At 34.4% G+C, this 14,444-nt stretch overlaps 1 protein-coding gene across 3 annotated transcripts in view; it reads right to left on the bottom strand.

Annotated features, from left to right (window-relative positions):
* Positions 1-6,018: 6,018 nt before the first annotated feature.
* Positions 6,019-14,444, bottom strand: part of KLHL2 (kelch like family member 2) — a 128,970-nt gene continuing 120,544 nt past the window's right edge. For all 3 annotated transcript variants that reach the window (XM_051963770.1, XM_051963772.1, XM_051963771.1), the window contains exons 14-15: positions 9,729-9,872; positions 6,019-7,157 (exon numbers count right to left, since the gene is read on the bottom strand). In XM_051963770.1, the coding sequence (XP_051819730.1) occupies positions 7,129-7,157; positions 9,729-9,872 (173 nt within the window). In that variant the 3' untranslated portion in view covers positions 6,019-7,128. The remainder of the gene's footprint in view (positions 7,158-9,728; positions 9,873-14,444) is intronic.

Here is a 14,444-nt window from a genome sequence, read left to right as displayed (position 1 = left end):
TATAAATAACCAGATGAAACAAGAGAGATTTTAAAAATGAGGCTTTTTAAAAATATAATTAAGGAAGACATGAAAAACCTAGTAAATGATCTTCCTCAAAGTTCCCCTATGTAGGAGTGTGGCTTAGCTGGGTTTCAAGTCTGGCATATCTGATAAACTCAGAGCCTTTCCTATTCCTTTACATTGCCTTTCTTAAAACATATATTTCCATAGCTGTTTGCAGGTATAAAATAATTTCATAGCTCATTCAATTTCATTAATTAATTAATTATTAATTTTAAAATTAAATTATTTTATTTAAAATATTTATTTTATATTTTAATTTAATTTAAATATAAATTATTTTTTAAAATTTAAAATATTAAAATTTAAAAAAGAATAAATTAATTAAAACTAATTAATTAATTAATAATTAAATACATTAAGATGTAGGCAATATAAATATCATTATCTCAATCTTACATTCTTTCTTATCCAAGGTCTGACAGTTTATAGTAAGAGCCAAGGTCAGGATTCAAATGGAGATCTAACTCCAAATACAATGGTTTTTTCCCATGGTATAATCTATATTCTTTGAAAAACAAGACCCTGGGTACAGTATGTGTAAATGGTACAGTCATATTGATGAGATTAGATTCAGGGAACCAAAATGAGATTAGGGTTCCTGGTGGTCAGGGAATTAAATGATGAGGTTAATGGCAAGTTCGGGGTTCTGGGAACCAAATGAAGAGGTTTGGCTCCTCTAAATCCCCTTTAGTATTGGCACAAGGTAGAGAGTTGTGGGAACCCCTTTCTGGTGGCAAAGAGGTCCTTTGTAAAGGAATTTACTAACCCGAAAAGCTAGACTGATGAAAAGAAATTTATGATTGGCATTGGGAAGTCAGCCTTTAATAGAAAGGCTGAATTTCTTAGTGGCAAGGTCCTGACAGAGAGATATAAAATCTTGTTAGGGAAATAGGTGAGGATAAAGAGAGGGTAATGCTGAAAGAGAATATTATTTCAGCGGGCAGAGGTTTCCTTGGTAAAGCATGGCATAGCATGTTAGGTCCTCTGAAAGGAGTGAGTTTAAAATTGGCTCTTTTTATAATAGAAGCCTTAGATATCAGCTGAGCAATTCAGCTGGGTTTCAGCTTGAGCTGGAATTGCATAGAATTGAATGAGTCTTTCTAATTTTCTTTCTAATTCAATGTCTTTCTAATTCAATGGGAAGCTTTATCAGTAGGTGTTATCAATGGGCGTGGTGCCCCCTTCTTGCAAGATCTTTTACAGAGGCCAGGATTCAAGGAGAATCTGTCCTTCAAGGAGTTTTAGAGTTTTGGGGCTCCCCTCATCACTTATTATATCATCAGGCAAAGCTTGAAAAGCAAATCAGCCAAGTGTGATTAACCTCATAAAGCTACATGAACAGGCAAAACTCCCCCATAAATTACTCAGTGAAGAAAGAAAGCAGTAGGCAGCATCTCTGGAGACAATCTTTGGAGCTTAAACTAAATATTAGTTTAATAATAAATATTAGTTGATTTGTTTTAAAATTATATTGCTTATAATGATAGAGCTTAAACTAGGGAAAAAATGCTAGTTTATACCTACTTTATAACTATAAAAAACTATAGCTTTTTAGTATCCGGACTACTAAATCAATCATTCCCCCAAACGACACTGGTAACAACAACTTATCTTGGAAAACACATGTCTTAAAAACCAAAAAGATTCAAAGAAACCATTTATATTTACATGACTAAGTAAACATATTTAATTTAACTATCAGTAAGAATTAACTATCAGTAAGAATCTATGAATTTAGATTAGTCATGAAAATAAACTCTCAAAAGAATTAAGAAAAAAAAGAAATTAAGTGGGACAGCTAGATGGTACAATGGATAGAGCACTGGCCCTGGAGTCAGGAGGAGCTGAGTTCAAAACTGGCCTCAGATAGTTTTGAACAAGCTATGTGACTCTGGGCAAGTCACTTAAACTCAATTACCTAGTCAAAAAGAAATTAAGTAATGTTTCTAGCTCCCATGGCCAATTCACAAAATGAATAGAGAAATTTTCTTTTAGATGCTCCCTGACCATCAGGAAGCAGACATCATCAAATATCAGAATATCAGGACAAAAGGGGTAGGGATAAAAAATACTTCTCTGGAAGAATATGCATCAATCCACAAACTTTACTAAGTACCTACTATAAATAATACCAGTAATTGTGCTAAGCAAACATAAACAAAAATAAGAATGAAATTGTTCCTGCCTTCAAACAACATGTTTTAGAAGTAAAATAAATGTTTATGTATATGTGTATATATATGGCTATATATGTGGCTACATATTTATAGCAGCTTTTTATGGTGGCAAAGAATTGGAAACTGAAGGGATGCTCATCAATTAAGTTATGGTATGTGGAATAGAATGGTATGTAAGAAATGATGAACAGGATGAAAGAACTACATCAACTGATAGAAAGTGAAGTGAATAGAACCAGAACTTTGTACACAGGAACAGCAAAACTGTATGATGATCAATTGTGAATAACTTCGCTAGTCTCGGTCATGCAAAGATCCAAGACAATTCTGAAGGACTCATGATGACAAATCACCTCCAGAGAAAGAACTGATACAGTCTGAATACAGATTGAAGCATTCCATTTTTAATTTTTATTTTTGGTGTTTTTTCCTTTAGATCTGGTTTTCTTTCATAACATTTCTAATATGGAAATGTGTTTTATATGACTGAACATGTATTGTTTGCTATCTCAATGCAGAGAGGGCAAGAAAGGGAGGAAGGGAGAGAATTTGGAACTCAAAAATTCTGTTTTTATATTGGAAATATGTGTGTATATATATATATATATATGTAAAATATGTATTTTTAAAACAAATATATGTATACACACACACACACACACGCACACATATGTGTATTTTTTAAAAACACAATCCATCATAGATTGTCCCTAAGTTGCTATAACTAAAGAGGTTGATAAAATTCTGGACATCATGAGAAAAGTAGTTAAAACAGAAAACATTCTTATCCTATTCAAAACCATGGAACCAGTTTTGGATCTGAGGGGTTGCTAAAATGTTTATACTGGTGGGCCTCAACCTTATATCAGAGTGGTCAGGGAAGGAAAAGGACACATCAATCTGATCATCACAATACCACCTACCTTTGCTGATTTGATCCTGGCTGGCCTGTTGTTCCAAGAACCTATTAAAGACTGAATCAGAGACCACCTGACAGTGGTCTTGAGCACGATGTCTGATATCTCAGGTACCCTTAAAGGCAGCTAAAGTGGTACACCTAGGAAGGCTAGGAAAGATCACCAGGCCTGGAATCAAGAAGATTTGAGTTCAAATTTAACCTGATACCTACTAACTAGCTGCAAAACTCTGGATGAGTCACAAATCTTTTTGTCTGAATTCCTTATTTTTAAAATGATTTGGAGGAAAAAAAGGTTAAGAATCTTTGCCAAAACAAAAACAAAAACAGAACAGAACAAAACCCAAAAAGGGTCGTGAAGAATTACATACTATTGAAGTAACTGAACCACAAAATAAAAAAAAAAAAAAAGAGCTGTTCCTTATAGTCAGGATTTCTGCTCACTCACCTCCTTCAATTTTCCTCTCACCTCACTGTGACACCTGAGGCTGTTTCCAGTAGAAAGATTCCTGGGACATCTTAACCTTTGCACTCTTTCCTTCTGCAAAAACAACCTGATCAAACTGGTGTTTACAAATAGGATAGAAAGAAATAAGAAAACTAGAGATGGCCTACTAACATGGATAGAAAGACAAAAAAAGAAAAAAAAATAAGTAAAGTTAAAAAGGTGAGGAAATCTTGATTAGATTCTGCAAAAACAGAACAAATTGGATGAATTTTTATTTATTCATCAAATTTTGACATCTTAGAATTAGTTAGCCACACTTGAAATGTCAAAGAAGCACATTTATGATGAATAAAAGTACTCATGTATGCATTTGATCATAAACATGGACCTTTTCATCCAAATATTACTGACAATCTAATGTTTTGCATAAAACTTTAAGGCTTACAAAGCTAGATCATCACAACAACCTTGCAATGCAGGTAGCACAGTTATCATCATCATTTTACAGATGGGAAAACCAAAGAGATGAAGTGATTTTCTCATAGTCCCATGAAACAGTCATGGCTGAGACTTAAATCCAGATATTTTAATTCACACATCTGTTCTACTCCCTCCTCTCCTTTAAAAAGGAATAGACTAGATGGGAAAAGAAAAAAACTTTACAAAGTTTGAGATAAATTCAAGGATTTGTGACATAGCAGAGAGAAGGCTGTTCTTGGTAAGGGGAGAACTGGATTCATAGTTCACTTTGGACATATACTACTGGTGTGACAATGGTTACTTCACCTAACTTTTTAGTGGACCAGGGAACTATAAATTACAGATGAACTGCTGCTCTAGAATTGGTAAAAAAAAAAAAAAGGTTTCTAAACCCTGGGTTCCTCACACAGATTAAAAAGCACAGGTCCAAATCCTAAATGATAGATCAGCAGTGGCTAATTAAGGAAAAGCATATTTGGGGGGTATCTTCTTGAAGGTGGTGACTTTTGAAGTTAATAGTGGGCAAGATAATACCCTCTTATAATTTATTTGATGACATCAGAGAAGGAACAGTTTTTTGATTTCCAATACAATTACAAATTGATTCATGATATTCCTTTTGCTTTTAAATGAGAAAATTCTAAATATTAATGTTAGGATATGTAGATCAACATAGTAAGCCAAAAAAAAATTCAATCACACATGTAATCTTTCATCTCTAATTCTAAATTCCTATTAAATGACTTATTTTACTTGTGGGAGTTAGGGTAAGGAGAGGGAAGATTACCCTGTTTGAAAGGGCCTGATTCTACTATTTATAGGCATAGAAACTTTTACCTGCTTCATTCCCAAATTGAATCAGTTTGCTTCTCCTCAGGCAGCCTGGTAGCCCTTCATTCCCAGGGTTCTCTGCATTGGTGCAAGGTGGTGGAGATTCTCGCTTGGTTTTGACCTATGTTCACTTAAGACACTTAAATTCAAGTAATCCATTAGCATCAACCTCCACAAAAGCAAATATTACTGGTATATATCATCATTTCCTGTTTTTTACCCCTTAATACAAATTTTATTTTATTTTGATTCAATTAAAAAGCAATTATTTTATTTTCTTCAAATTTCTCCTCCTTTGGGGAAAAAAAAATAAAACTTGTAGCAATATGAAATTAAGAAAAGTAAATTCTCACATCAGTCATGTCTAAAAATGTACATCACATTCTTCCTTTTAAGTCTATCACCTCTCCATCAGCAGGTGCATACATAGTATGCTTTATCACTCATCATCTATGATTAGTTATTTCATTGATTAATTTTCAATGTTATTTATTTACTATGCTATTAATGCAGAAATGGTTTTCCTAGTTCTCCACATTTCACTCTGCATCACTTCATACAATTCTTCTTGGATTTCTCTTAAATCATCCCTTTCATCATTTCTTATGGTACCATAGTATCTTATGAATCACTTCTTATGAATCAAACCCTATAACTTAAACTCTAGTTGTTTTTTTCTTTGCTGGTCCACCTGTCGAATCCACACCACTGTTGGTTTTCCTTAATTTACCACTCTTAAAGTATTCTCTGTTTGCTGGTTAGAAGGTAAAAAGTAAATATCCACTTATAGGTTGATTTCTCATTGCTCCTTGACTCCCTTAGTTCTAGTGTTTGTTCCCATTTATTCCCTCCCTTCTCAAGCATATCTCTTTATCAACCCTTAAGAAATGTTTCTGTTTAAGTGACCTGATTCTGGGGAAACATATCAATTAGACTTTCTAACTTCCAACTTAATAGGTTTGCCTCTAAATTTCCTTTAGCATAGACGAAAACTATGAACTTATATAAGAACAGCAAATTGGGTGGAAACTGAAGAAAACTTTTACTTTAAAAACTATTAAAATAAAAGAGTGATACTTTCACAAATTAAATCAAGGCCATTATGAAACAAATAATATACAAACTTTTATTCAAAGATAACAGCTCAAGAGGACAAATCTTGGTCATTTTTAAAGGGAGTTTGAGAATCGTTTTAGGAAAAAAAAATTTGATCAACAAACATGGCCACACAGAATGTTCTCTCTTTGTTAATAGCAGCTAAATGTACACACGAAGAAATTATTCATAAAACCATGCAAATTCAGTTTAATTCCATACATTCATTATATTCATCAAAAAACCTGCAATTATGCTCATGCCATAGAGTCACTTTTTTGAGGAAGAAAGAAAATAAAAAAACAATTACACCAAAACATAATCCAGATTAAATCAAAATAAGTCATAAATAAGCATGACTGATATTTTATTTCCAAATGTTTGGCATTACACTTATTCAAGTGTTTCACACCATTTCCATTCCTTAGAAGTGGCATTTATAAGTGTTCAGCATTGTTAAATATCAAAAAATACAACTCTGTTTTACAATGTAGTATACTGGCAGAATTCAAAGTCCTGGGCCAATTATAAATAGTATAATCAAGTTTCAAACATTTTCAAAGGAAAGCAATCTAGACACATATGTATATATGCACACAACTTATATTCATTGAATCAAATGTTTTATAAAAGCAAACAGTTTGATCTCCCTGCCAGTGGGTATTACTGATGTAGGCTTCTATACCCATTCAAAGAAATACAGTTTGTGGAGATACCGATTTCCTGGGGAGGAAACAATAAAGACAAAATTTACTTTGACCAGAACGCACATCACTTTTTCCTTCTTCACAGAACAATCCATAGTCATCTGAGTCTGACACTGATTGGTCCTTAAGAAAGCCACTTTTGTCCAAAAACATTAGGATAATAAATACTGTGGTCCATTCATCTTGTTAAAAATTCAGTCAGCTGCTGCTCAATGCAGAAAACTCCTACACGGCGCTTCGACCTAGAATAATCTTCAGCGTCTGATGCCTTTAATGGCAGACGAACTTATCTTCTACTGAGACCCAAAATGCAGCCATGAGTAGAGAAGTGTTAGCCCCTAAGTCACTTCAAAAATACTTGTTGAAGCCTGTTTCAAGAGAATAAGTGTGCAGAAATCCTTCTTCTGTTCATAATGGTTTATCAATAACTGTAACACCTAATGGAAGAAATGAGAAAAAAACTGAAGACAAAGGCAATATCCTTAAAAAATTCCAATTTTTTTTTAAATTAAAGAAAAAAACACAAGAAAAGCAAAAAAAAAAAAAAAAAAGAAATTCAAGACATTCATCAATTTCATTCTTGTATAACTATGGCAGAGAACTATCAATCCCTTGTTCAGTAAAAACTGTGGCTTCTATCACCTCTAAGAGAGAGTAGAAGCTCCCCCATTTAGCATTAGATTCCCTTCACAGTCTGTCTCTTTTCCAGCTTTTGTCGTCTAGGGTTTACTATTCTCCATTCTGCTGCTCTTGTTTTTGTTGCAAGAGTTTAAGTCAATTCTATCTTTTGCTGTGTGGATAATTCCTACCTATAATCCAGTGATACTGTTTGACACAGCTGTTTCACAAGGCACTCCATCTCTGGACTGTGCTCCATGGTGGGAATGCACACCCTCTTCAACCCTGCCTTTGGGCTTCTCTGGCTTCCTTTATGTCCTAGCTAATAGCTTAATTTTTGCAAGAAATTTTTTCTGGCTCCCTTGATTCTCCTGTCTTCCTCTGTTGATAACTTCCAAGTTATCTTATGTTGGTACATAGCTGTTTGCATGTGGTCTCCTCCATTAGACTAGGGACTGTCTTTTGCCTTCTTCTGCATCCCCAATAAGGATGCAAGAGTCTAATCAAAACAGCAGGAACTTAATAAAAGTCAAATGCTTATGACTTTAACTCATAAATAGATAGATACATTTAGGGTGTGAGGGTGGGAATGGGGGTGTGAACAAGTATCTTAAGCCACAATAAATCCAAATTATCTAAATACACTTAGTGAACCAATCTATCAAGAGTTTCTACCACATAGACCATTATTCTATGGGACTCTTGTTCTGGATATAGAACAAGTTATAGTTAAAGTTAACTATATTAACGGCTTTTTATTGACAGAACATATGCATGGATAATTTTTCAACATTATCCCTTGCAATCAATTCTGTTCTAACTTTCCCCTTCCTTCCTCCACCCCTTTCCCTAGATGGCAGGCAGGTAATAGGTAATGTTTACATGTTAAACATTATTTACTATGCTGGTAATGCAGAAATTGTTTTCCTAGTTCAGGAAATGGAAATGTTTTCTCGTCCTAGAACAGCTGTGAAAGGGCTTGGCAAGCAGTTAGCATGACTGCTATTCCCTATAGTTTGATCTACTTTCCAATTAAATTTTTTTAAAATTCCAGGTGATGGTATTGCTCTAATTAAATGGATACAGATTAATCTCTTCAAAGGCAATTTATGTGTTGATGATCCCTTCCATGTAAAAAGTTCATTCCAATAACAATCCTATTTTAATAGTTGTACAACTTTTTTGTGAAGTAGAGAACTGTCATCTTTTAATCAGTTCTAAAGGTTAGTTACAGAAATTATGCCTTTTCTGTGCTGCTCTTGTTTTTGTTGCAGGAGTTTAAGTCAATTCTATCTTTTGCTATGTGGAAAATTCCTACCACTAAACTGACAACTCTAATGCTTTAAGAGTTGCGAAGTTCTTGACATATATACATTCCTGCATTTCACGGGATAACAACAACCCTATAAGGTAGGTCATTTTCCATTTTACAGATGAGGATACTGAAGCTCAGAGAGATTAAGTGATTTGCCATGGCTAGTTAAGGGCCAGAGGTGGATTATACATTCAGGTCTTTTCTCACTCACCAGCAATCTTTCCATTATACATGTCAATTAAATCCCTATGTCACTTCTATGGTAGGAAGGAGGGAAGAGAGGAAAGGAAAAAAGGAAGAGAAAAGGGAAAGAGGGAGACTAGGAAAAGATGGAAGGGAGGGAGAAAAAAGGAGGAAGAAAGGAAAATGACAAAGGCAAGGAAAAGAAAAATGTTGGGAAAGAAAAAGGGAAGGGGCGGCTCGCGGTGGATAGAGCACCAGTCCTTTAGTCAGGAGGACTTGAGTTCAAATTTGATCTCAGACACTTAACACTTCCTGGCTATGTGACCCTGGGCAAATCATTTAACCCCAATTGCCTCAGCAAAAAAAAAAAAAAAAAAAAAAAAAGAGAGAGAGAGAAAGAAAGAAAAAGAAAGGAAAAAAGAAAAAGAAAAAAAGCAAGAAGAAAAAGAGAAGGAAAAATGGAAGAAAGGGAAAGGAAAGAAAAAAATGAAAAAGAGAAAGGGAGAGAAGGAAAGTTAACAACTCTGAGTACTAAGTGCAAACTGAGGCAGAATCCAAGATCATAGCTAGTAAGCATCTTGAGCCTGGATATCAAATTAGATTTTCCTGACTCCCAATTCAGGGCTCTATTCCCTATGCCACCTAGCTGCTTGGGTCATTGTTCACCTTTCCTGAAGATCACGGAATCCTTGTTACTGATAGGATCGCAGACTTAGAAGTGGAAGGTACCTGAGCCAAGGAATCCAATTCCCTTTTTTAGAGACTGGCAAGTCATCATCATCATCATCATCATCACTATCACCATCATCATCATCATTACCTTAATTGGGCATTAAACCTAATAGAAAACTACTACTACCTTAGAGTAGAACTGAAAGAAGACAATTATTACCTGCATAACTTCTCCCTGTGCTCATACACGAAGACACCACTGTCCATTTATCCGTTGTTGGGTTATAATATTCCACTGATGCCAAGTTACAGGAGCCATCATCACCTCCAACTACATACAATAGGCCATTAACAGCACAAACACCTTTAAAAATGTGACAGAATGGGGGAAAAAAAGAATAAGGCATTAAGGTGAGGTGATGGGAAGATAATTTGTTTTTTCTGGAGAAAAGTAAGTTTAGAAAATAAATGACCTCAGAGTTCTTTTTATATGCAGGAGACCTTTAAAAAAAAAAAAGTATATGAGTTGTCAGTTTCTTGGTATAACATCTAAGGGCATTTTGTTTTTAATGTTCATCTGTCATTTTTGAAGAGGACCATTGACATCCCAGGATGATACCTTGTGTGTGGGACCTGGACTGCACCCATTTACACTGGAGCTGCACAGTCATTAGCCTCAATCTCTCCTCCGGAGCTCTAGCAGGCCTGTGGCAGGACAAAAGTTTGGGTAATTGTCCCTGGCCTGGGGAGCAGGGATGAGCTTGCGTCTGACCAGTTCCAAGTGCTCCTGCTTCAGTCCCCTTCCGAGGCTGTTGGAACAAATTATTCTCACCTGCCCCTTCCACAAGGACAGGTCTTCCCATGCTTGGGACCGACATCCCTGTAATTCACCAACAGGTTTGAAGCTTGTCAGTTACCCACAACCTGGTCCGGCCTGTTTACCAGGATGGTTTTACCCAGGTGCGCTTCTTGCACACAACTGTTTGGAGCTACAGGTCAAAGCTGGGAGACAAGAAGGGGAACCTAACATGGTGGAACAGCTGGGAAAAGGGCTAGTCCTCCCTGAGCCTACTAAATGTCTAAACTATCAGGAATCTCACTTAAACTAAGATACACCCAAACTATAGGAATAAAATGACAAAATTCTTTACAAAAATAAAGGGAGACAAATAAGTGGAATGAAATCTTATGTAAATGAAGTGAAGGTGGAGGAAGTGCTAGAATCTTACTCTCATTGAAACTGACTCAAGGAAGGAATAACATACACACTCAGGAGAATATGGAAATCTATCTTACCCCACGGGGAAGTAAAATGGGCAGGGCTCACAGAAGTGAGAGTGGACTGGGGGAGTTCTCAGAAGCAAAATATTTTTGAGAATGGACAGGGTAAAAAGAGAGAGAGAAGAGGATAAAAGTGGGATGGGAGAAATAGGACAGAAGAAAATACATAGTTATACTATGCACTATGTAAATATATAGTAAGTGTAACTGAAAATAATTTAGAGCCAGTATTTCTGATAAAGGACTCATTTCGCAAATGTATTGAGGCAAATTTATAAGAACACAAGTTATTCCCTAATTGATAAATGGTTATGAAATAGAACAGGCAGTGTTCAAAAGAAGCAATAAAGCTCTCTCTAGTCATATGAAAAAAGTTCTAATCACTACTGATTTTTAAAAATATTATTGATTAGAGAAATGCAAATTAAAATAAAATAAAAATAAAATTTCACCCCACACTTATTAGATTGGCTAATATGATAGAAAAGGAAAATGATAAGTGTTAGAGAGGATGTAGAAAAATTGAGACACTATTATACTATTGGTAGAGTTGTGAACTGATCCAACCATTCCGAAGAACAATTTCAAACTATGCTCAAAAAGCTAAAAAACTATTCATGCCCTTTGACCCAACAATACAAGTATCAAAGCTATATCCTAGAGAATAAGAAACAAAAAGGAAAAAGACCTAAAGATATAAATATATATAGAGAAGCTCTTTTTAGTGACGGCAAAAACTGAAAATTGAGGCGATATCCAGCAGTTGGTGAATGTACAAACAAGTTGTACTATATGATTGTGATGGAATACTACTTTGTTATAAGAAATGATGAGCAGGATGCTTTCAGAAAAACCTGGAAAGATTTATATTAGCTGATGTTGAGTGAGGTGAGCAACATTGTGCGATGACCAACTGTGAATGACCTAGCTATTTTGAGAATACAATGATCCAAGACAATTCCAAAGTTCTTTATGGATTCTAAAAACTGCTATTTATATTGTACATAGGTAAAACAAAAGGAGTGAAGAGTCCAACAAAACAAAAATTATTACCTTGCATCTGTAACATAATCTCACTTGTAACAGAAATAGCTAGTCAAGGGTTAGGAGTATGTATATAAATATGCTGGCAAATCAATGGATTTTGATCCATCCTGTCCAATGGACTTAGCATGATGTAGCTTATGAATTAAGTGGTTATGCATCCCAATAATGATATTATTTAAAACTCATTCATTCTTTTTTTTTTAAATTTAATTTTATTTAATAGTAACTTTATATTGATAGAATCCATGCCAGGGTAATTTTTTTACAACATTATCCCTTGCACTCGCTTCTGTTTCGATTTTAAAACTCATTCATTCTTAAAAGAAACAACTCTCTACGATGGTGCTAAAGACTTTCCCATGTAACTATAATTAGTTCAAGAAAACATTACTGACATAGAGGTAAGAGGTTAACCATGAAACAATTCCTTCTATTATAGCTATTAGTGGTATGGGAGTAGACAGGAATTTTAAATTTTTCTCTTACACCACTGATAAGATCTCCAGCCTTCTTTGGAACACAGCTTACATATAACAGAACTAAAAAGATCCTGTTCTGAAATGGCTTTGTCACTATGTGATCAATTTGTCTCTTTCTCAGAGATACAAAGCTAGTTCTTTGTGACTAAAACCAATAAAATTTACCATTTGGGGGGCAGCTCCATACCTATGGACTAGAGGGAGTAATAAAATAAACAAGTATTATAATGCCAAAGAGTTTTGCCATCTCTGTGTAACCTTGGGGTACACTCCCCAGATGGAGAGGGCCCAAGTTCTTTTACATTTTCATATTTCCTGACTGTAACCAAATATCTCTCGCCTAAGAAATTCATCCAGATTCTCATTTTGATTCCTCCATTTCAGTATTGCTTTTATCTATTTCTTCATATTCATCTGTCCCATTTTCAAAATATGTTTTCCTGTTATAGAATAGCATTTATCTAATTGGTTAAAATCAGTAAGCACTATATTGGAGTGAGATCATGCTTGGAATATGCAACTTTAATATCCTGAAAAAAAATTCAGTGATCTAATAGCTGGCACCAGAGGGCAATATAGAATTTAGTAGTGAATTGAGAAAGATTCAGAATTAACTGGTTCTTGCAGACTAATTTACTAAGTCATTATAGATTCCAAAAGAAGGAACAAGAATCAGTGATGAAGCTGGATCTTTACTTGTGAAATTGAAAGGATCTCTTTGGAATACCTGAAGAATCATCCCCACTTCAAACTCAGTTTATAAAGAAACATGTATCTGGGTATTTGCAAAATAGCAAATTTAGATCTGTTTACAGAATGTTCAAATAAATTGCAACAAGGATAAAGAGGGAAACAAAGCAAAACCCAGAAAGATATGGGTTTGTCCATAGCTTCAGGCCACTCTTAGAAGATTTCAGCATCACATGGTGATATCTAAAGGCTGAGTATTTTCCTAAGGGAAAACTCATATGCAAAAAAAGAGAAAGGAAAAACTCCCCTGCTAAGTAAACTCCAACGTGATTTCACTGTCTAACTCTTCTCTTAAAGCCAGGGAGAAAATGTATATTAAGTTTCACAAGAAATTGTTTAACTTATTTTTTTTGCTCTTTTTTTTTCTTTGATATGAGATTATCTTCTAAAAGGTTTAAGGGAAAGGAATCATTCAGCAAGAGAGGTGTTATAAAAACAAAGAAAGCAATAAAAATTATTTTAAAAGAAAAATGCAGATACCTTCCCCTGTGAAATCAACTGCCTCCCACTAAATGCCTTTCATTCTTGAGGCTATATAGGCTTTGATTCCCATCATAATCAATCAATCAATAAACATATATTAATTGTCTATAATGTGCTATGTACTGTGCTAAGTGCTAGGGATACAAAAAGAGAGAGACAAAAGAAAATTATTGTGATAGAATACTACTATGCTATAAGAAATGAGGAACTCAAAAACCATAGAAAAACATGGATAGACTTGCATGAAATAATGAAGAGCAAAATGATCAGAGTTAAGATAATACTATATATAGTAACAGCAATATTATTTTAAAGACAACCTTCAGTGAAAGTCATTTTGATTATTATACATACCCAAATTAATTACAAAGGACATATGAAGAAAGACTATTGGCATCCAGAGAAAGAATGGATAAACAGAAACATGTATAGAATGATTATGTATACATGTTTGTGTGAATATATGTACACACACAATACACACACATTTATTTCTAAGAGTAAGTAGCAAGAGGAGGAAGGGAGGGAATAAAAAAAGAAATTTACATGATAAATTTATAATATATTTAAAAGGAACAGTAAGTTGTACATAAGATTTGCAGTTTCAAATGTAATCATCTTTTTTATTATACTATGATATAGAAATGCTTGTTTTAGTCATAAATTAAAAATTAAATTAAAAAAATGTTAAAAGAAAATTCTTGCTCTCAAGGAGTTTACAATCTAAAGAAAGTCACCAAGATGAACCTGGCAGTTTATTTCAGACTATGGAAAAATAGTAAATATAGGCAATAGAATAATGGAAACCAGTTTTCTGAGAAGAAAACAGCATACCTCTTGGGGCTGTTAATGTTTCAACATTTCAAGGGTCTATGATATTATGGGTGTGGGTGCTC

The sequence above is a fragment of the Antechinus flavipes genome, chromosome 6, assembly GCF_016432865.1.
Source record: "Antechinus flavipes isolate AdamAnt ecotype Samford, QLD, Australia chromosome 6, AdamAnt_v2, whole genome shotgun sequence".
NCBI lineage: Eukaryota > Metazoa > Chordata > Mammalia > Dasyuromorphia > Dasyuridae > Antechinus > Antechinus flavipes.
The sequence above is the reverse complement of the archived record's forward strand: the minus strand, read 5'-3'. Positions and strand labels throughout refer to the sequence as shown.